At 41.6% G+C, this 24,121-nt stretch overlaps 1 protein-coding gene across 3 annotated transcripts in view; it reads left to right on the top strand.

Annotated features, from left to right (window-relative positions):
- TRIM55 (tripartite motif containing 55) overlaps nt 1-24,121 on the top strand; it is a 49,567-nt gene that overhangs the window by 9,749 nt on the left and 15,697 nt on the right. Inside the window, exons 4-10 of one of the 3 annotated variants that reach the window (XM_030938118.1) lie at nt 763-858; nt 14,087-14,320; nt 14,654-14,676; nt 14,779-14,903; nt 17,111-17,355; nt 18,773-19,060; nt 20,345-20,432. In XM_030938118.1, coding sequence (XP_030793978.1) covers nt 763-858; nt 14,087-14,320; nt 14,654-14,676; nt 14,779-14,903; nt 17,111-17,355; nt 18,773-19,060; nt 20,345-20,432 — 1,099 coding nt within the window. The remainder of the gene's footprint in view (nt 1-762; nt 859-14,086; nt 14,321-14,653; nt 14,677-14,778; nt 14,904-17,110; nt 17,356-18,772; nt 19,061-20,344; nt 20,433-24,121) is intronic. The other 2 variants (XM_010371574.1, XM_010371575.1) reach the window with 2 other exon arrangements.

Here is a 24,121-nt window from a genome sequence, read left to right as displayed (position 1 = left end):
GAAGAAGGTTCTGCAGCTTTAAAATATTTTATAATCACTGTTCTGGTCCAGTCTTCTCCTTCTAAATGTGAGAAAATTAGGCAGAAATTGAATATATGTTTTGCCCAACATCACAGAGAAGTTGGGGGTAGAGCTGGACCAAGTACATGTGTCTCCCAAGTGCCCATCTAGTGCTCCCGGTGGCTCCATCAGCCAGCCTTGGGAAGGGGGTAAATAGGAACAGTAGAATCTCTTGCTAAGTCAAAAGAGCAAAGGAATTTCAAAGTTGACATTTCTCTCCTAGAACCAGTTCTTTGTTTCAGTGTGAAGTTTGTAATGACTTAGTCTAATGTGTGTTTGTGTCTATATACACTACATTCTTATGCCCATAATAAATGTATGTTGAATAAATGAGATTTACTATACACATTTCCCAAGTAAAATTGACCCTTAGTTCCACTAGGTAAATAATTCCATTTAGGTCCCTGAAATCGCATATTTGTCTCCATGTCATTTATGAACAATACTTGTAGTTCTTTAGCTTGAACATATTGATCTCAATATTAAGAATGTGATGAAAACTGTGAAACCTCTCCCTGCACAAATGTATTCATACACAAAAGTTTGCCTGCAATATCAGGAGGTCCACAGGCCTCCCTGTTAGTCCTTAGGGATTGCATGTATCCTAAATTAAGAACCTGTAAAGACAATATTATGACCAGTTCACAGTTGGGGTGACTAGGAAATCCCTAAGATATTGGGTTCATGTTTTCTCTTCATTAGTCTGAGCTCAGCGATGGCATCGCCATCCTCGTGGGCAGCAACGATCGAGTCCAGGGAGTGATCAGCCAGCTGGAAGACACCTGCAAAACTATCGAGGTGAGTCAGGTGATTCTCACAGGGTCTCAACCAAGCCTGCAATACCCGGGGTTTTGTGGCTTTCTCAGTGCCACACTAGGCATCCCTGTTCTGACCTTTCATTCTTTGCTTCTAGAATGGCCTCCTTCCTGATATGTCTCTGAAATATTCACCTCCTGCACAAAAAGAGACATTACCGCATGAGTCACTGAGGCAGATGTTACCACAATTACTAGGGCTATTGTTGCATGTGTTGTTCTTTCTTCCTTTTGAAAGATTAGCTACAAGAAAAATAAATCCCCCATCATGGAGATCAGTGTTGTTGCTGTTACAGCAAACTTTCTTGGTGGAAATCCAAACTGTCTTAGGAAATGCTCGTCGGTGCTTTAGACAGTCATAGGCAGGTCTGAGCTGCACTTCTCCACTCTCACAGCAATACTGGGAAGTGGTTGTCAGGAGGAGAAAGATCTGCCTAGCTATAGTTAGAGAATGGCTCGGGGGCTGTGAGCTCATGGAGGCCAGAGTTCAGGCTCATTCATCACCACTTGCCCTCTGCCTGGCCCAATGCCTGGCACATAATCAACACTCAAAAAAAAAAACAAAAAACTAAAAACTAAAAACAAAACTTGCTGAATGAATAGATGAGTGGCTGGTTGTTTAGCTCATGTATGTGCTTGCCGTATAGTAAGTAGAGCAAATCTGCTTGTCCCTCAAGATCAAATATAAAGTATGTCACTACTGGAGGCCTTTAAAGTGTGGAAGCCTAAAGAGAGTTAGCTATGTGGCAGATATCTTTTCAGGAATTGAAAATTCACTGACTAGTTACAGCCATGTTGCTCTGGGGCAGGTGCAAGATATCTGGGTTCAAGTCCAGGCCCTGGCTCTGTAACCCGGAGCAGTCCATTACAATCTCCCTGCTCTAAGCTTTGGGGTCATTGTTTTTGTAGTTGGACCTCTGTGCAGAGGGTGGAGGTATGATGCTGTTCAGTTCATGGCATATAGTTCTCATTGCTGGGTACAAGCCTCTCTTGTTATCTATTTATTTCCCATTATCCTCATTTCCCACTCTTGTTCTCCTCCCCATAGATCACCACTCTAACATGTTTGATGTTCTGTTTGTATTCTTATAAAATATGTATTGTGTTATATGCATGTCTTTTAATTTTATAAATGGTATTGTGCGGTATTTTTCATTCTGCTTCTTACTTTTTAAAAAACTTTATAAATGGTATTATGTGGTATTTTTCATTCTGCTTCTTACTTTTTAAAAAACCAAGCCTTATGTTTTTGGGGTTTTTGTTTGTTTTTTGGGATGGAGTCTCACACTGTCACCCAGGCTGGAGTGCAATGACGTGATCTCGGCTCACTGCTACCTCTGCCTCCCGGGTTCAAGCAATTTTCCTGCCTCAGCTCCCTGAGTAGCTGGGATTACAGGCTCCCACCACCATGCCCAGCTAATTTTTTGTATTTTTAGTAGAGGCGGGGTTTCATTCTGTTGGCCAGGCTGGTCTCAAACTCCTGACCTCCTGATCTGCCCGCCTCGGCCTCCCAAAGTGCTGGGATCACAGGCATGAGCCACCAGCATTATGTTTTTAAGATCCATTTGTGTTGCTACAAGGAGGTTCCGTTCCTCAGTTTTCTCCTCTGTAAAAATGGGGCAATCATGGTACCTACCTTATAGAGTTGCTATGAATAATTAAATAAGCAGAAGCAAAATGCTTAGCACAGTGCCTGGCGTGTGGTGAGTGTCCAATAAATACTATTCTTATTATTTTGTCATGAGGAAGGCAAATTCTATTGAAAGCTAAAGGTCATTTTCTAAATGAGGGCTTTAGAACATTAGCTATACTTATCTCATTTTAAATTTGCACATTATTAAAATCAATCTCGTTTCTTCTCCACACTCATATTCCTGAAAAGATCCATGATCAGTCTGGGATCCATTTATAGGAGGAAAGTTTTCTCTTGGTGAAGAGCCAAAAGAGATTCGGAAATAGACAGTACAAACTTTTTTCTTTGCACTTATTTACAATAAAGGCAAAATACAATTCAGTTATAATATCGTGAATCAGCACTCCAGGTAGTACCAACGTGAGTCTTGAGTTTATAAATAGGGGCATGTTGCTTGTGGGTGAGCGAGGTGATCTCAAGGCTTTATTGGAGATGTCTGTTGGAAGGAACAGGCTTTCTGTCTGGGATGGAGAAGCTGGAGGACGCACAGGAGAAGAGCCCTGGAGGAGTCCATCTGGGCCTTGAACAATTTGATTCTTGAGCAAATGCAAATGATTGGGGCTCCCTTTAGCCAACATCAGAGGACACCGAGTGGGCCATAGAGATTTGACAACAGATTTTCTTCATAGAAGCCAGTCAGGGGTGCGGTAGGAAGTGCTGTTTTTATTCACCGAAATGACAAGAAGGAACAGGTTTGAAGTTAAATCAGCAGTAGGGATTAGTGCAGATGTCAGGAAGAATGCCTGGCAGGGAAGGGCAGGATCATTACCCCCATTCTTATTGGCAATACCATTCATTGAACATGACACACTTTTCTAATAAGCATTTTCACAGGTGGCTAGGGGAGGGTATGTAATCACTCTCTGCAGGACTTTACGATGAAGCTGCAAATTGTCAGGAGTCTTAAAAGTCCATCTTTTTATCTGCTTATTTCATTTCTTTCATTTATTTCATACCTGTTTTTATAAGATGAAAAAACATAGCGAGTATACAGTCTTATTTGTTGTTTAGGATGTATATTCATATATAACAGTATAGAAAGTATAGTCATGCACCATGTAATATTTTGGTCAGTGATGATCTGCATATATGATGGAGGTCTCGTAAGATTATAATATCATATTTTATCATATTTTTACTGTACCTTTATATGTTTAGATATGCTTAGATGCACAAATACCATGTATTACATTTGCCCATGGTATTCAGTACTGTAACATGCTGTACAGGTTTGTGGCCTAGGAGCAATAGATCGTGCCATACAACCTAAGTGGGCAGTAGGCTCTGCCATGTGAGTTTGTGTAAGTACATTCTGTAATGCTCACACAATGTAACTGCCTAAGGATGCACTTCTCAGAACATACCCCATAGTTAAGCAACACGTGACTGTGGATATTTACATATAACTTCTATACATTCATGTGGAGAAATCAGGAATGAAAAACATCAAAAGCTTAAGGCCTGTGAATAGTGGGACTGTTAATAGTGCCTCCCTTTTATATTCCTGTATTCACATTTTTATAAAGTGAGTCTGACATTTTTACTAATCAGCAAAATAAAGAATGAGTGAATATGACTCACATGAGCATAGTTCTTTCAGATCAGTTAAGGTGGCTCGTCTGGAGATGTAGAGATTGTCTCAAAGCCCCATGGAGGTCTCTGACTTTATGATTCCCACTTGACACATTAGCCTTCATTTGAAGTGTCCCTGAGGACAGGGACGCTTCCAGATGGCCACCCTACGCATCTGTCATTGCTGGGGTGATCTCCCAGAGCTGGTTCCATATCAGTGGGCAAAGCCCAGAGGCTCAGCTTCTTGCCAGCCTGCAAGGCAGGACAACATGGAGCAAACCAGGTCCTCGGCTTGCAATGAAATGGTCCTAGCTTGAGAGCCGGGTGGATTCTCTACCGGGGTCAGGGCCACAGAGCTCTTGTGTCTCCTGTTCTGCCTGGAGTTCATTTCCTTTTCTGGCTTTACTCACCACCTGCCCAGAAACATTTTCTGAGAAGCTATGAGTAGTTCCTGGCCAGGGGGTGGGGAGCTGTTGTTAAAGAATTCTGTTTTCTGATTGGTGAAGATCTCTTTAGGGATGGAAATGAAGTAGTCCCTGGGGTGGGTATTATCCTTTCATAATTACACAGCCTCTCCCCGCCTGGGGCCCTGACACCTGCCCCAGAGCCCTTTGGTGGCAGTGCCTTCCTTGCCCATGTCTAATGTTGTCCTAATCATGTAATATTGCACAGGACTGGGCTGGGGAGGCACCTGTCCCAGGACCCGCCCTGGAGCCATGCTGAGCTTAGAGTAAATTACATTGTGGACTCCTTGTTATCATTTAAGAATAATGTCTGCAGTTAACATGAATTTACAGTGATAATGAAGAAGGATTTGAGAATGACTATAGTTGCAAAAGGGCGGTCTGAAAGGGGGAGCGGCATTTTCCTTCCGTGCTGTGGGCTGACGGTGAGTGAAGGAGCCATGAGTCTTTTTACTTCTGCTTCTTGAGAGTGGCTTGGCCTAAGACGGTCCCTGAACTCTGGACTGCAGGTTAATGGAGGGCTTCTGGGCTGTTCTATGAGCCCAGCATGATGTGAATATTCACTTGCCTTTCTAGGCCTGGAGATGTTCTGGACAGGAAGGAACTGGATGGGGGGCTGCCTACAGGCAGTGGAAATGTCCATGGGGAGCTCTCTGCTTCCAGGAAAACATGCTTGACTTTCACTCCTCATCCCTAGAGAACATAATCTACCTCTTGTAAACTTTACCAATGGCACTTATCCTATGTCACTGGATACTTAAGGGCACAGGCTGTTAATACTAGCCCTCCCAAAGGCAGGCTGGCAGGCCTAGAAACATCCCTGTTTTGTATGGCCTGTCTAGGGAAAATTGTTCCAAGTTGAATAATAAATATTTGATATTGAGCATTTTCAATCTCTGAAAAAGGACAACTTGAATAAAACCCTCCAATGACTTGTGCAGTGAGAACAAATTCATTGTGTTTCCAAAGCAGTGATTTTACCCCAAATGACCTTTTCTCATCTCTGAGACATTGTCCATGCCTTTACAAATATGAAGTATGAATGTAATTAAAATTGTTAAAATAGCTTTCCAGAATTGTAAAGTCAATATAGCATATGTTTAAAAGAACAGATTTCAGAGTTTGAGTTTTAGCCCTGTTGCTTAATTACATGACATTGGGCACGTTACTTAAGCTTCCTGCCCCTCGGTTTCCTCAGTGTTACAGTAGGAATGATAATATCTTCTTCACAGCATTGTCATGATGACGAAGTTGAAATAAGAGGTACATGCCAGGGGCTTGGTAAATGTCACCTAACAGCCTCAGAGTTAGCTTGGAAGCATACACTTATTCTGATGATGTGACCCAATTGGAACCTCTGACGATTCTGGAGCATGTTTTAAATGGTGTCGGAAGACTGTCAGGTCCTAATTAACTGTGATGGCAGGACTGAGCAACTTCCTCTAGAGGGAAATGTTGAGAATGAATGGAGCTAGACATGACTTCCATTCTGTATCAAAGAGGCTTTGTGGCAACAGGAAATACTGGCAACCAAGGGAGACTGAGCCTCTTCTGGGAAACGTGGTGACTACCCACAGCAGACCAGAGTGAGATAAACATCTGCTCAGCCTGACAAGTGGCTTTCGCTTAACCATGGGGCTCCACTCAGAACAGGCCCACCTGGCCCTCAGCCCTCATAATGTCTACTCAAGAAGATTCTAAATGATCTGGCCTAGCCCAGAAAAACCCAAATGCCAAGAACCCCAAGATTAAGTGTTAGAAATCCCTCAAATTATGGCATAATTATCCTTTGAACATGGAGTGGCAACATAAAGTAGTAGAAAAGAGCCTGAGTTTGGAAGACCCAAGACCCCAGCCACTGAATGGAGTTGTTTGCTGAGCACTACACAAATGGGCCGGCTGATGGAGAGCCGAATCCCAGTCTGGGTGCCCAGAAGATAGTGTCTCTCTAGTTTATCTGTCCTCTTTCTAGGGACATCCTAGTCTGTACTCATGGGACTTCTCTAAGTGCTTGTAACTGGAGCTTTATAAATGAAAGGCTGGATTTGATTTTCTTGAAAGGAACTTCTTACTTTAGTATAGTTCTTTTTTCAGTATTATTAATCTACAGGCTGCTTTTCTTTTTCTTTTTTGGAGGATTAGTGGGAGGAAATCCTGTTTGCTTAATGAAGGGAATTTTGAAGTTCCTTATTTCAAATGAAGGTATAGCTCTGAACAAGTACGTCTCAATGAATGTTGGAGGAATGTGGTGGAGATACAAATGGGCCTAATCAAGCCAGTTGCTCAGTGACAAGTGGTGGGGCTAAGAGCTTATCTTCAGCTCTATTTTGGTCACAGAGCTGTATTCCTTACATGGTAAGAGCAGTGGTCGTTGTTGCCTTAGGATTTTTCCTATTGTGGCCGTGACACATGCACAAGCTAGTGCTGAGCTTTCGGGGCTAGGACTTGTAATGTATGTCTTAATGCTGTCAATGGCACAAGACTTGCCAGGAACAGAGGGAGGCACGTCATAGCCTAGTGACTGTCTGAAATGTCTTCACATTTACCTGAAATTAGAGAGTCTTGGAGCTGTAGAGTCAGAAGGGACCTTAGCAATTATACAATTCAATCGTTCACTGTAGAAATACAAACACGCTAATGACTGTCCTGAGGGTCAATGGTTTCCCAAAGATTGCATAGCCATATTTTACTGGATTTTTTGTTTTTTGGTCTTTTTTTTTTTTTTTAACATTGAATGAAGCAGAAGCATGGAATATCCACTTAAATACCTATTTCTTTGGAACAGAACAAAATTGAAGCTTTTGCATGAGGGCTGAATGTTTCTAGACGCAAGTCATCTTTCTTTCTTTCTTTCTCTCTCTCTCTTTCTTTCTTTCTTTCTTTCTTTCTTTCTTTCTTTCTTTCTTTCTTTTTCTCAATCTATACTTCTCAAGTGTGCATGCGTGCCATATTTCTGTACACATAATGCTGGGAACTAGTGATGAGCTAAACATAAAAGGTCCTGTTCACAGGCAGTTTTTATTCTAACAGAGGAGTTAGGCAATAATCGAATGAATAACAAGATCATTTTAGAGAGTGATAATTACCTGAGAGAAAAGCAAACCAATAAAAATCTAGCCATTTAAAACAGTGGTAAGATAGTGTTATGCTTGGAAGGCTATCTTCTCTTCTAATGTAAGGTCATCTACTGTTGATTTTTTTTCCATGAAAGGTTCTCTTTGCAGTTGCATATTCTGTTTTTCTTATTACTACTAAAATATAAAGGTGACTAGAAATTGCAGTCTGCCAATGTTAACATTTCCATGATGGCAACAGTTAAACAATGGCTTTAGATCAATGTTACATGTTACCTACTCACTTCTAAGGAAACAAGCCAATGACCATTTGATTTTTTTTCTTTACATCCAGAAATGTTGGCATTGGTTAGGAACAAATATCCCACCCATCATCATCTTACCATTTCAATATAGGAAAGATAATCTTCACTTTGTAAAATCATCCCCTTTTCGTATATTGCATCCACACTGCGTTTTCCCTAGAAATGGGATGAATTTTATTTTCGTTAAAATATTATAGACAACTTTAAATTCATTCCCCCAAGAAGCCAAGAAATATAACTGTCCCAGCAGACCCAGGAGGAAGGCTGTGCAATAGCCAGAGGCTTTGCATCAGAGTATGCCTGGAGGCCAATACCTACTGCATTTATGGCAGAGTTATACTTCACTTGCTAAGCACACTTACACAGGGGCACACACACAGAGGATGTAGGAACCACAGACATCAAAAGGGAGAAAATGGAGACTATTTGAAAAGATAAACTCGAAAGCTCAAAAAGTGTATATCTTGATTGAATTACTGTCCAGAGAAGAGGGGAGGTATATGGTTCCGAATTGGTCTTAAAGATGCATACCTTTTTACTCAAGTAAATGAAAGAAGCATGCTAAAAGCAAGGAGCCTTCTTGGAAATGAGGAAGTGTTTGTGGAGAAGAGACAAATATGGTTACTTTCATGCTTTTGTAGGTAACAGCAATCCTTTAAAGTGTGCTGTCTGCAGACATTTTCACAATGCAAAAGTCCACATTTTTTCCTATTCCATTTTTCAGGCTGCTAGAAAGTTACCGCTGAAAGTGTTGCAGATTCACATTAACAAAGGCACAGTAGGGACTGAAATTCACAGTCATCACTGTCAGTAGCTAGGTGGCCTCTGAGAACGTTTTTTTTTTCATGGCACATATCTGTTCCCTCGTCAGCTTAGAGGGCAAATTGATAACCTGAGGTGTTTATTGTTCCCTGACTTTCACAGCACTTTGATGTTAGGGGGCACCTAAGTTAGTCTCTCGTGTGTGGGTTCTACCTCAAAGAGTGTGAAAAAATAGGAGACTTCATTTCATGGAGTATTTCACATTTGAATATGACGTTAGGTTAACCTGAACATTTTGAGTTAATTTCTAAAAGTCTGTAAGTTCCAATTTCATAATTCCAAGGAAGAGGCATGTATTTTTGCCGTTTCAGAAACAGATTTATCTAACTCTTACCCTTTTTTGCATAGAATTATATTAAAAGCTAATTAAACAAGAGAAAAATGTTTTTTCCATTAGGAATTAGAAAATATAATTTTATATTTATCATTTATGATACATTGTTTTCTTTATTATTCTCCACAACATTGAAAAATGATGGCAGGTTAATAGATCATACAATACCAGGTACAAAGTGAGTAGCTGGTGAATTTTGTTGAAAGAATGAACTAGTGAATATAATTCTGAAACAGTTTAAGATGCCTCGCCTTTAAAAAACCTACCTTAAGCATAGTGAATTTGCTTTTTTGGTTTTTCTTTTTTGGAGGTGGAGTCTCGCTCAGTCGCCCAAGCTGGAGCGCAATGGCGCGATCTCAGCTCACTGCAGCCTCCACCTCTCAGGTTCAAGAGATTCTCCTACCTCAGCCCCCAAGTAGCTGGAATTACAGGCACGTACCACCACACCCAGCTAATTTCTTGTATTTTAGTAGGGATGGGGTTTCACTGTATTGCCCAGGCTGGTCTTGAACTCCCTAGCTCAGGCAATCTGCCTGCCTCAGCCTCCCAAAGTGCTAGGATTACGGGCGTGAGCCACTGTGCCCAGCCAGTAAATTTGTTAAAAGGCATATATTTCATTTACAAGCACTTCATATAATTTTTTAAAGTTACTTAAAATATGGGCCCAGCTGGGTGTGGTGAGAGTAGCAATGACCCAGGAGCTCAAAGACCTTGACTCTAGGCCAGGCACCAATAATAAATAATCGGATGGCCTTGAGAAAGTGACATCTCTGCTGGGTTTCAGTTTCCACATGAGTGACATGATTGATTTGGAGCAGGTTACTTCTAATATTCCATGCAGCTTCAAAATTCCACAACTACATAATTCAGATTAAGGAATTTGGACCTAAATTTAATAGACATTGATCCAGTACCAATATATGCCAGGTAATATTATAAGCACTTTACAAAGTATTTAATGATATAATAATTTTAATTGAAACATAGACCGCATATGGGGTAGTATTTCCTGCACTATAAAGTATAAACAAATGATAATAATTGTACTAACATTCAATATAAATTATTTAAAAAACAGAATAGAAATAAAATAATGCTTGGAATTGGAAGAAATATAGGAATGAAATTAGTTATTCCTTTTTTTTCCAAAAGATAGCTGAGTAATTTAATATCAGATAAAGTAATATCAGAGCAAAGAAATTACCAGCAATAAAGAGAGGCATTACATAATGATAGAAATGTCAGTTGAACAAGCTATAGCAGTATTAAATGTGAGTTCATTTAATAACATAACTTATTTTTTAATTTTTTAAAATTTTTATAGATTCAGGTGGTATGTGCAGGTTTGTTACATGGATATATCGTAGTGGTGGGGTTTAGGCTTCCATTGTACCAGTCACTCAATTAGTGAACACTGTGCTCAATAGGTAATTTTTCAGCCCTTACCTCCTGTCATCCTCTCTGCTTTAGGAGTCACCAGTGTCTGTTATTTCCCTCTATACATTCATATGTACCCACTGTTTAGTCCCCACTTATAAGTGAGAACATGCAGTATTTGATTTTCTGTTTCTGAGGTATTTCACATAGGGAAATGACCTTCAGCTCCATCCATGTTGCTGCAAAAAACTTTAAATTGGCAAAAAAAATTATATGGTCAAAATAAGTGATTTAATCTTTATTTGACTTGAGAGAGTACACTAGATTACACATGACTTCACATCCGTCTCATTATAAATGACTTGGCTGCCATAAACTTGAATGTTCTCACATATTAAATCACACAGGAGAAAACTTTTGTGAATCAAAGACCTTCTGCCTGTATTACATCTTGATATAATACTCATTATGTTATACATGTTTCAAGTGCACGACTCATTTGGGAGAAACAAGCTGGAAACCATTGTATGTTCACAGTAGAACTTCTAAATATCGGAGAGGCTTATTTCATGTATACAGTGGGCACATGGTTGCCTGAAGGTTGGAACAAAAGATAATACAGTGAAAGAGAGTTTGGAAAACTACTAATAGGTTTCAGTTTCTAGGCCTGGTTGAACAGTCCAACTCTCAAGCTAAAGGACTGGAAATGGATGGAAATTTGTCAAGCCAGGCAATTTCCACATCTTGACATGCTGCATGGACCATTGTTTCATTACTTTGACAACTGCCAGGACTTCAAGCATTTTCATCCCCTCCCCAACCTCCTTTACTCCTACTCCTCCTTAAGGTCAAGCTCAAGAACTAATTCCTCTGAAAAACTCCTCCTGAGTCAACATTTCTGGCTCCCCTAAAAGGTCTTCCATCTTCACAAAGGGTTGGACAAAGATTCCATAAATGCTTCTAAAACACCTGGTATAGATCTCTAAAATATTTACATTATTCAACCTAACATATCAAATTACATTATTGGTCTATAGTCTTTCTCAGTGAACTGTGAGCTCCTTGAGAATAAGAGTGATGCTTAACTCTTTTTTGGATCCCCAGCATCTTGCATGATACATGACACAAATGACATGCATTGTTTGTTAAATCCATGAATGCATGGGTGGATGACAGTGGTAAGTCATTTACTATTAAAATGGTTGGCACCACTGGATCTCCATGCATTATAATTTGGTTAGGAACTGTGATGAGAATTGACTGTGCTCCAAGAAAGGCCATGGAGTGAAGGATGTATTTCTTGCACATTTGCAGAGTATCTTCATAATCAACAATTTGGTTTAGGTCATTCTCCCCCACTCCACACTGAGAATAGTAGAGAAATTGAGAGAAAATGAAACACATTAAAAAAAAATCTATTCCGCCAGGTGCGGTGGCTCACACCTGAAATCCCAGCACTGTGGGAGGCCAAGGCGGGTAGATCATGAGGTCAGGAGTTTGAGACCAGCTTGGCCAACGTGGTGAAACCCCATCTCCACTAAAAATACAAAAATTAGCCTGGCAAGGTGGTATGTGCCTGTAATCCCAGCTACTCAGGAAGCTGAGGCAGGAGAATCACTTGAATCTGGGAGGCGGAGGTTGCAGTGAGCCGAGATCCCACCATTGCACTCCAGCCTGGGTGACAGAGCGTGACTCCATCTCTAAAAAAAAAAAAAATTAAAAAAAAAAAAACCCACAAAATCTATTCAACAGATATTTTCTGAACAGTTACTATCCAAGGTGCTGTGTGTCCTAGGCAGACCCAGATTCTAACCTCAAGAAAAATATAGTTTAGATATTTAAGAAATTCACGTAAAGGAAGAAAGCAATACATGACATAAAAGACTTCAATGTTTACCAAAATGAAAGAATATGTAATAAAGGCTATAGAATGGTCAGAGATGTCAGAAATAAATTTGCTGGATTCCCAAGAAGCTCTCACTGTGCAGGAGAGCTAGGTTAGATCTTTATGGCTCACAACCTGCTCTCAGCTAGAAAGCTCCTGGATCCAGAGACAGTCAAGTCCAAGGAGATTGGCATACATGCACACCAAGCTTACCAGGGATTGAAAAACCAAAAGGCCAATGACTATGTGAACTGGATAATTAATCATGATTTAAAGATGGACCCAGAGTAAAGGGATCTGGATGGTACTGGAGATACTTCAGTCACACAATACAAACGTGCAAGCCAGACTACCAACACAGCCTTTCTCTCCAAGAGCATAGACTGGATGCAATATTTCCCATTCTTAGACAGTATTGGATAAATAAGGATCTGGTAGATACAGATATATGCTATCAGTGGTAACTATTATGAGATTTCAGAAAGTTAAAAGGTTGCATTCAGCCATAAACATCAAGGGACACTTTATGGAAGAAGTGGTAGTCCGACAATGTCTTTGAGATTGCTTAGAGTTTGCAGTGGTGACTTGGGGAAGAACATTGCAGACAGAGGGGAAAGCATGAACAAAGAAAGTGAGTGGTTTATTTTTGCTGGAATTCAGGGTATACAATGGAGGATAGTAGAAAGTTATGAGAGAAATTGGAACCAGATCATGGAGGGGTCTTGAAAGCTAGTTATGAAGTTTAAATGTTATTCTTTTTGTAAAGGGGAGTCATCATAGCAAAAAGCATGATTAAGGCCGGGCGTGGCGGCTCACGCCTGTAATTCCAGCACTTTGGGAGGCTGAGGTGGGCAGATCACTTTTGGTCAGGAGTTCAAGACCAGCCTGGCCAACGTGGTGAAACCCCATCTCCACCAAAAATTCAAATATCACCTGGGCGTGGTGGCAGGTGCCTGTAATCCTAGCTACTCAGAAGACTGAGGCAGGAGAATTGCCTGAACCTGGGAGGTGGAGGTTGCAATGAGTCGAGATCGCACCACTGCACTCCAGCCTGGGCGACAGAGCTAGACTCTGGATCAAAAAGAAAGAAAGGAAAGAAAAAAAAAAAAAAAAAACATGATTAGAACCGTACTCTGAGAAAATTAACTTGGTTGCAGCGTGTGAGTTGGCTGGGAGGAGGGAATCCTAGCTGCAGAGGCCCTTGGGAAGCTACAAAATCTATATAGGAGTACTGAAACTAGGACAATATTGGTATAGGTGGAGCAGAAAGAGACTTGAAGGTACAAACCAGGAAGTATCATAGCATTTTCCTTGCACACACACACATGCACACACACTCCAAAGCCAAATATAACCTATAACCTATGTAACCCAAATATAATATAAAAGAAAATCATTCTTTATTTCTATGAAATGCTCCATTTATAAAGAACAGAAGATTGGAAAACCATTGATTCATGTAGCCAATTTAATTGATTTTTAGATAATCTAAATATCAAATTTGTTAAAAATGGAATTTCCAAAGCACCAACATAGTGGGTATCCATACCTAAATGGACAACTTCAGGGAAAAGAAAAAAATATCCTACATAAGTAAATGTTTTTCTTTCCCAACATGACTAGGTGATTTCTCCAAATTGACTTTCTTTTAAATAGTTTCTAACGTTAGCTAACCCAACTAATAGGAATGTTGCAGAAAACAGAAACAGGAGCTTTGTGAGAAGTTTGATTACCTGTACGGCATTTTGGAGGAGAGGAAGAATGAAATGACCCAAGTCATTACCCGAACCCAAGGGGAGAAACTGGAACACGTCCGTGCTCTGATCAAAAAGTATTCTGATCATTTGGAGAACGTCTCAAAGTTGGTTGAGTCAGGAATTCAGTTTATGGATGAGCCAGAAATGGCAGTGTTTCTGCAGGTAAGTCTCTTTTTGGTACCAAAGTAACAACCCAAAATGTGGGTGCTGGAAAATTAGTTATCACATTTTTATTATTTTATGTACATTTCAGTTTTTATTTTACCAGCTAAAATATAAACCCCATATACTTATATATTCATCTATCTAACAACTTAAAAACCATGTCTATGATACTGCTTAAATCTAAGAGGGTTCTGGTATAAGACAGCAGTTATTTGTGACATTTAGAAACTAAGCTATGAGATTCTCAGAGTCAACAAACGAAATAATTGTCTTACCACTGTCTTTTATGGAAATAATTTAAGTAAGACTATCTTTTGTTTGCTTTCACAGAATGCCAAAACCTTGCTACACAAGTAAGAACTTTTTATTTTATGGAAAAATGCATATTTTCACCTTTACCCAAGGCTTTCCAGTTCTAAACAGTGACAGAAAGTGACAACTTGTCTTTGTTGCAGAATCTCCGAAGCATCAAAGGCATTTCAGATGGAGAAAGTAGAACATGGCTATGAGAACATGAACCACTTCACAGTCAACCTCAATAGGGAAGAAAAGATAATACGTGAAATTGACTTTTACAGAGGTTTGTTATTCTTTTGACCATTTGGCCAAAGCTGCAGGTGTGTGAAAGCTGCCAAAGAGTCGGGTGGGAGGAAAGCGGGGATTCAGAATCACCTCCAGAATCAGTCGACAACTTTACAAGGATCATATCCAATGTGAAGCTCTATTTCATTACAGGATCACATCGTTTGTTGACAGTGTTTATTTAGCTTTGCATATATGGTGCCTTTTTGTGTGTGTGTGTGGACTTTCACTCTGTCGCCCAGGCTGGAGTGCAATGGCACGATCTCGGCTCATTGCAACCCCCACCTCCCTGGTTCAAGTGATTCACCTGCCTCAGCCTCCTGAGTAGTTGGGATTACAGGCACCAGCAACCACACCCGGCTACTTTTTGTATTACTAGAGAAATAGGGTTTCTCCATGTTGGCCAGGCTGATCTTGAACTTCTGACCTCAGGTGATCCACCTGCCTCAGCCTCCCAAAGTGCTGGGATTATAGGATGAGCCACCGTGCCCGGCCTGGTGCCTATTTTAATGTCAGGTTGAGTATTTGACTCTGGATGAGCAAATGCTTCATAATTGATGATAATGATGATATCTCAACTTCAATCCTATGCACAGCGTTAGCCAAAATGATATTAAGTGTCAGCAGAAGCAAGGTTAAAGATGAGATAAAAACAATACATAAGAGGCATCTGGGATAGATATTGCAGCACATCAACCTAATCAAACTTCAGAGGATAAGAACAGTAACAACTCATAGAATGAGTCACGGCCAGGTGCGGTGGCTCACGCCTGTAATCCCAGCACTTTGGGAGGCCGAGGTCAGCGGATCACCTGAGGTCAGGAGTTTGAGAACAGCCTGGCCAACATGGCAAAACCCTGCCTCTACTAAAAATACAAAAATTAGCTGGGCATGACGGCCAGCACCTGTAGTCTCAGCTACTCGGGAAGCTGAGGGGGGAGAATGGCTTGAACCTAGAAGGTAGTGGTTGCAGAGAGCCGAGATTGTGCCACTGCACTCCAGACTGGGCGACAGAGCAAGACTTAGTTTAAAAAATAAATAAATAAATAAATAAATAAATAGAATAAGTCACAACCTGGACATAAACCTGGGTCTGTGTGATCAGTTATACTCCATGAGCTGTAACCACATTCCTACCTTTTGGCCCAGAAATCCCATTTCTGAAATTTTGTCCTGATTAAATAATTGAAAAGTGAAAAATAATCTTGGAGCTGACCAAAACTTTGATCACCTTGACTCATGCTAGTCCATCTAGATGTTCACACCCCTCAGCTAGACCACTAGTAATACTATGAGGCTGCACCAACATCCACAGACAAAATTTTAAAGGCAAATCTTCAGGACATATCTTTTTTAAAAATCGCTTAATATTGTCTGTCCTTAATGTCACCTGAGGGAATATTAAGATCAGTGGGTCAGGAAAAGAGTCACGGCGTTCCAGCACTTTGGGAGGCCAAGGCAAGTGGATCACTTGAGGCCAGGAGTTTAAGACCAGCCTGACCAACGTGGTGAAACCCCATCTCTACTAAAAATACAAAAATAATTAGCCAGGTGTGGTGGCGTACGCCTGTAATCCCAGCTACTCCAGAGGCTGAGGCAGGAGAATCACTTGAACCCAGGACGTGGAGGTTGCAGTGAGCCAAGATCGCACCACTGCACTCCAGCCTGGGCGACAGAGTGAGACTCTGTCTCAAAAAATAATAAATAAATAAATAAATAAATAAAAGAGTCATGACATTAATTATGGCAAAAGTTAGTATTCACTGAACAACAGAGATAGACAGCTAAAATGACAAAAGGGTTTTGTATGTTTTCTAAGATAGGGAAGAGAGTTGCACTTCCATTTAATGTGACAGAGATAAATAAGTGGCAATCCCAGGCCTCCGGGAGCTTGTAGATGTGGCAGACTGTAATAAAAATGTGGACGGGCTCTGGAAGGTGAGGGGCATGATGCACAGCAGAGGTGAAGACTTTGTATTGGGGAGGAGAACAAGGAGGATGGGGATGGTTCCTTCACATTTGTCCAGTCCACATTCCACTAGAAGCCCAAAGTCCTGGCATGGCACACTTGGACCACTGTCAAATGTCTGTGGGAGAGAACTTCCCTAGCCTTGACCTTAACTGGGGCTATAAGCACTGGCCATTAACTATGTCCATGGCTGCAGGGACAGTTATAACAATTTACAAGATACCTTACCTTACCAGAAGATGAAGATGAAGAAGAAGAAGAAGGTGGAGAAGGAGAAAGAGAAGGAGTAGGAGAAGTGGGAGGAGAAGCAGAAGTGGAAGAGGTAGAAATTGTTCAAGCAGAGTTTCCAGAAGATGAAAGCCCAGAAAAAGCTTCAGAGTTCTCTCAGGTGGAGCTGCAGGCTGCCCCTGGGGCACTTCCAGTTTCCTCTCCAGAGCCACCTCCAGCCCTGCCACCTGCTGCGGATGCCCCTGTGACACAGGTAACCCCCACTGAGTCTCTTTCTGCAGGGCACATTGGTGTGTCTCCTTACTGAATAGCCTAAACAATTTACCCTACTCTGCCTTAAGAAAAAGATAACTATATGCCAGACATCTGTATGTGGTAGATAAAAGATTTCAGGACAGTCCCCATGTCGGGGAGAAAAGTCCTCTAGGTAATTCAACAGGTTCTTCGTTGTTATTGTTAGTTAACAAAACTTAATTTAATACAACTTTCCCACCAGTAATGCCCTCAGATCTAAGGCAATCTCTGTCTGAAAATCATGTGTGTGTGTGTGTGTGTGTGTGTGTCCATGTCTGTGTGTCATATTAATTCATTGAAAGCTGATATCATGGAAACTGGGTCTGCTCTTTGCTACTTAGTGAATGTAGATGTAGGGTATAGGATGAGAAATAAACAGCATATAGGGTAAGAAATAAAAGTGATTACACTTTCAGAACTTTGAATTTTCTGTAGATAATTGAGGGGGTAAATAGAGAAACTACACTAATTTATGTTCCTATTACTTACCCTGAAATACAATTTATGTATTTTTCCTTCAGTGAGCAAACAATGAAGCCTGGTTTTCTATGGATTTGTCATTTGGTGAGATTGTGTGTTGACAGAATTGTTTAAAACATATCTTAGGAAATAATCTCACCCACATGCTGCATCTAATTGTTTGACCTCGTGTTTCTAATATGTCACTGTCCAATTTTCAAGCCCTTGTGCAGACTCCATGACACTTCAGCAGACAGGATCACAACCTGTTGAGTTTGCAGGTGATGCAGACTCATCAGAGAGGAGTCCTGCTTCTACTACTGCTTTTGAAGTGGATTGAAACTCCAGAGGGGGATCTCAGAGATGGAATTGTATTTCCATGCTCTGTCTCCACAGGAAACCAGGCTAAAATGACACTTATAGTCTAGAATTTTTCAATTCTGAGCATTCCAGTTGTACTAAAATTGAAAAAGGTATAGTAACTAAGTGAGGGTTGGACTTGATCAATAAGATTAATTTTTGTTTTTTTATAATGAGGCTTTAGGGACTCACATATAATGCCAACAAATTATTCTAGTCAATAGTTTGACCCTTTTCCCATATCTGATATTTTATAAGCAACATTCACTGAGGTTTCTGCTTTCTGCCTGCCTGGGCTCCCAACGAGTGAAAGACAAGCTCAGAAAAGAAGAGGGCACACATCCAGATGCTGGACAGAGGGGCACTGTGGGCACCATTCTGCCCTTAGCGCTTCCGGAGGGTGGGATGAACTAAAATGGCCACCAAGGCACTGCATGCAGGGAGCGCGCAGTGTTCAAACCCAAAGGGAACTAAAATCGACTGCTTTTTCTTCTTCTTCTTCTTCTTCTTCTTCTTTTTTTTTTTTTTTACTTTTGAATTTATCTGTTCTGATTAAGGGGGAGGTTGTGCCCACTGGCTCTGAGCAGACCACAGAGTCTGAAACTCCAGTCCCTGCAGCAGCGGAAACCGCGGATCCCTTGTTTTACCCTAGTTGGTATAAAGGCCAAACCCGGAAAGCCACCACCAACCCACCTTGCAACCCAGGGAGCGAAGGTCTGGGGCAAATAGGGCCTCCAGGTTCTGAGGATTCGAATGTGCAGAAGGCAGAAGTGGCAGCAGCCGCAACGAGTGAGAGGGCAGCTGTGAGTGGTAAGGAAACTAGTGCACCTGCAGCTACTTCTCAGGTTAGTGATGATGCACTTGTGTCTGTGTTTTCCCGTGCCCCCTAGGGTCCCACTGAAACAGGCCACAGCAAGAAGAAAAAGGGCTTTCAAAGGGGCAGAGAGAAACCTCAGCCAGGGGAAAAGTACAGAAATGACTCATCCCCCAAATGTTGGCTTGTTTTGAGCTCTACATAAAAGAAAACATAAAACAAAACAAATTTGAGTTCACTCTGCTGGTGCGTGGTGACCTCACACCTGGCTTCCCAGGGGAGGGACGCAAGTGAACCTGGCCCTTAGGCATGCTGCTGAGCGCTGCTTCATCTGCAGTGACTGGCTGTGTCCCTCCCTAGTCCTCCTTACCAATGGCCACTTGCCTTTGCTCAGCCTTCCCTGTGTCCTCCTTGGGCTTCCAAAGACTAATCCCCTGCTTTTGTGTCATTCCCAGCAACCCCCAAGGAGCACACTTGAATTGAGTTTTAAGTCTGTTCTGGAGAATAACCTCTGGTTCATGGATTCTTGGAGTGTGCTTGCTACAGCTAGACAGAGACAGTCTTGACTTGATTAAACCTGTGCTTCCTAAGCATGTGCTCCTGGAAATGGAAAAAGCACAGGTGCTCCTCCATAGAGATTTTTTTCAAGAGACTCTTTCTTTACATAATGAGTTTGAAGTCCATGCCTTCCCCCTAACACTTGGTTAGATGTTTGCATGTCTCGAAGAGTCCACAGAAGAACTCTTTTACAATTTCTTCACAAGGAAGAATGTTCATGGTGACTCCATACTCATGAGCATTCTTAAATGGTGTGTGAATGTTGCCCAGGCAAGAGGCTGCCAGAAAGCACTCTCCAGTTCCATGCTCCTGGGTCATCAGGTGATTGATTATGAACCACAAATAACATGTTCTCAAAAATCAGAAAATGACTTATTATTTTGTTTGTATCTGCTCAAGTAGACTTCAGTTCCAGGAGGTAATAATTTTGGAAAATTAAAAGTGACATGGTTTGGGGTTGGATGTTTATTTTCACAGATAAAAGTGACAAAAATAAATGTTTGGTGTGAAGAAATCTTTTGAGGTAGTTTTTAGGTAAAAGATGCAGTAGACTGATTATTTCTAGAAAATGTATGGCAATTCTTATTCATGGTGGTAGAAGCTGAGTGTGGAGGGGCTGTTTTCTGAAAACAGCAGTGCACTACCCCATGAAGAGCATGCAGTAGGGCTCAAACCAAAATGAAAAGTCCATTGAAATAATGTTGAAAATAATTATTTGTGATAATATCAGTGAAGCTTTCTTCTTGTTTTCTCACAGGAGTTAGTAATCTGCCTAGCGCTTTTGGCTTTTCTTATACTTCACTACATCTGGAGTCAGATTCAGTGCTTGATTTTTACTTTAATGGGTAGGAAATATTTTATTTTCCCTTGACTAACATTTCACATAGTTTCTTCCATAATGTTCCTCTTCTGTAGGCCCAGAGATTAATTTCTCCCCAAATCTTGAGGCTCAGTCCTCCCAAAATAACATTGCTCTCAGATTATACTGGAGTTCTCAAGCTCCCACAATGCAACCGCCTCAAGACCTCTTCCTGAGGAGAATTGCTCCATTATCTATTCCTGCATGGAGGGGAACCTTGACCGAGAACAGTGACTCCATGGGCAATTATTCAGTAATCCAGCAGGAGCAAACCCTCCAGAATGGTCATTAGGGGAGACCAGTTTCAAATGTCCATAATGCCATGAGGACTTACTGCTCGTAGAGAAAGGAGCAGCAAAGGACTTCTGCAGGAAAATGCAGGTTTCCATAGATTAAGAAGAAGCATTTCATCTGCTTACACCAGAGATGCTCAGGAGGTGGCCAAGTGACTCCTGGTGGGATGCTGTTCTAGGCAATTCCTATGCAGGTGAGCAGGTGGGTTCTCTTTGAATCCTCAGACTCTACAGAATTTCTACTGGGAGAGGAGGTCCCTGAGAGAAAGATGCCCTGAGTGAAGAAGTATTTGGGGAATTGCAACCACGTGAGACCTGAAAGAATTAACAGCCAGAGGATCAATGTGTACTTACCAGCCATCAGGAATTAGAACCAAAGAACTAAGCCATAAAGTCATCAAGCAGTCTGTGTATATTATTTTCTAGTCGCCCTTCTCATAGCGAAGCCTTTGCTTGATTGCTGTTATGAGATTTGCTTGAGGACTGACATCCTAATCCTTTAATACCCTTTTGAAAGTTCTCAGTTTAATTAATAATATTTAAAGAGCCCAACTTCCATGTAGTTTTGTGTAAATGACTCTGCTAGGCCTGAGACCCAGCTCCCTGTGCCTGTAACTCACAGGCAGTTCAGGGTCAGTGGTGCTCAAAGGCCTTGGCTATTTCTGGCTTGCTGACTTTTCCCTGGGTTGACACTGACTCTTCTGGAAGCTCCCATCATAGACTTTCTGCCTCATTAGCCATGTGCTTAGCAATGGCGGTGGTGTCTCCATTGGTCTCTGCCGTGTCTGCAAATGTGTGTGAGCAGGACCTGCCCGCAATGTCAGCTGGAAACCTGTGCACCCTAGAGTGTCCTGAGTGTCCTTACAGTCTGCTCAGCTGCCCAACTCCTCCAGACATTATCTTTGGTAAAGAGGAGTGGGAGGATGTATTGGCCATGGACTCAGGGGGGCAAATGGTGAGAGAGAAAACTCCATGCTTTATTGGAACCAGAACCTAATTGTGGATCTGAATAATTGTCTGAAGGGTTCTGTTTACATTCCAAGAATTCGGGTTTGGGGCTTTGTCACTACATATATGTCTTGTATTGCTTCTCTGAGGCTGCAGAGGGAGTGTCATGCTTCAAGGCTGCCATCCACTGAGCCCATGTCATGTATGCTGACATCCACATGCCTGCCTGGGGAGAGGAGGGTGGGTCAGGTGGAGCAGGTGCGGGGAGAGTGTTGACATCCAGTATTGTAAAGAACCTTGCTGTATAGTTCTTGGTGTTTGAGGAAGGGCCTTTCACATAGAGAAGGACACCTATTCATGATGGAGTACTACTCTTTGATCCCAGAAATGGGATATGGGCAGGTTGATAGAGACCTCGCTATAGCAGCAAATTCCCAGCCTCTGAGAATTTTTTGCAGGCCTGATTCAGCTTCACCACTTCAGAACCCAGTTTACCTGATTCATATTTGTCCAGTTCAAGGTTAGAGTGTTGAAATTTCACTTTTCATCACTAGGCTTACCTTGAACATTTAGGATGTGGTAAGAGTTCTCCTTGATTCAGTGGTGGTCTTACATCTCTTTACTAGGTGGTCCCATGTCAGAGTAATGTTGCCTTTAAAACTCAGAAGCATCTCAGGCTCACTTGCTGACGTGTAAACTATATTCAGCCCACAACAGCTGAACTGCAAACCTTTTAGAAGTAAATGCTCTCTTTCTTGGTGCTTTACTCATATCTATGTACACAGTGAAACATGCCCTTGATTTTACTGCCTGTGGTTTCTGGTGCTGAACAATTTCTACTTTATCATGTACCTTCTCTCTTCACCCAAGTACACAGGCAAAAAACCTTTCATGGCAAAAAACAAACATCAGCTTCCTCTACCAGTGATGGACAGGACCACTACTTCTTGTTAGATCAGAAGAGTGTTGTAGCTCCCCTTGGGCATTCTCTAAGAAAAAGCAAGGTTTGGATTCAGTCTTGTGGTGAATTTGAACTCATTAAAGGCCCCAGTTTCCTCGGGCTTCTACAGGATGCACTTGGAACCTCTGCACACCCCAGTCCTCCCAGAAAACTGTGCAAAGCCCTCGCTCATGAACTGATCTTTAGCTGCAGAGTCATCCTCTCAGTTTCTGCCCTTCTCAGCCAGGCCTGCTGTATTCTCAGTCAATGCAAAGAGAGTTTGGTAGAAGTAACCTTTGATTTACTTCATATGTTAATTTTATAATTTATTTTGAAAGAATTACACCGTGCCCTAGTCAACCTCAGAAAACAAGGCATGAATACGGTGGGAGAAGGATGCTGTGAGACGGGTTGGCTGCCTTGGAACCAGTCTCTGTGAGACCTTTTCTCTTGGGCATGACTTCTTATGGCCATTGCTTTTCCAGTCTGCTTCCACCCCCCACCCACTCCCCATGGACAGTTGGGCATTTTATTGGGGCTATGTGTGGCAATTAAATTGTATAGAGGTGGGAGCAGCAGCAATGAAAGCCCCCTCCCAGTTCTCCTTCCTCCCTTTCCAGTGCAGCTTAGTGGCCTCACCTGGAAGAATTTGCCCAAACCATTTAATGGGAACTAAGCAGGGAACAGGTGTTTCCAGAGAAATGTGTCTTTATTTGGTGGATTAACTCAGCAGCTGCTCTGGCTGATACTTGAGCTGGACACAGCAGCTGCCTCAAGGTAAGAGGATCTCCCCACCATGCGCGCGCGCTCGCGCGCGCACACACACACACACACACACACACACACAGACACAAACACTCCAGCCAGAGCCAATTGCTTTGGAGATGGGGACTTTGAAATCTTTGCAATTTCTGCCTCTATATAGAACCACAGCTCAGTATTTCACCAGAACACAAAGTTGCTGTGATAAGAGGCCCTAAAAGCTTTACTATATCATAGCGATTTGTTGTTTCAAAAATATCCACTTTTCACATTCTATTCTTCAAGCCTGAAAAATAGACAAACAAATTGGGTAGAAATTTTGCCAAAGCTCAAGACTGTGGAAGGATCCAGAAGTTAGAAGAAAGGACTTCAGATCTGGTCCTGGAGCTGCTTCAGTGTCTGACTCTGGGCATTTTAGTTCTTTGAGCCTCAGTTTTCTCATCAGGAAAATAAAGAGACTACTCAATGAATAGATTCATTTATTTTCACATGGGGCAGTGTAAAATCTACTACTAGGAATTTTATAATTGGTTTCAGGTATTTTCATTGGGAGGGTTATGGACTTAGGCCTGACACAAGTCATTATGAGTGACAATAATTACAACAGATTCTCAGTGAGATAGAGAGTCCATTGCATTTCTCAAAGTACATTTCTTGACTTGAAGCTCTTACATAAATCCCAATTTCCCAAACCATTTTCCAGATTTCTCCCTAGGCACTCATTTAGCTGAG

This window comes from Rhinopithecus roxellana, chromosome 9 (genome assembly GCF_007565055.1).
Source record: "Rhinopithecus roxellana isolate Shanxi Qingling chromosome 9, ASM756505v1, whole genome shotgun sequence".
Taxonomy (NCBI): Eukaryota; Metazoa; Chordata; class Mammalia; order Primates; family Cercopithecidae; genus Rhinopithecus; species Rhinopithecus roxellana.
The sequence above is the reverse complement of the archived record's forward strand: the minus strand, read 5'-3'. Positions and strand labels throughout refer to the sequence as shown.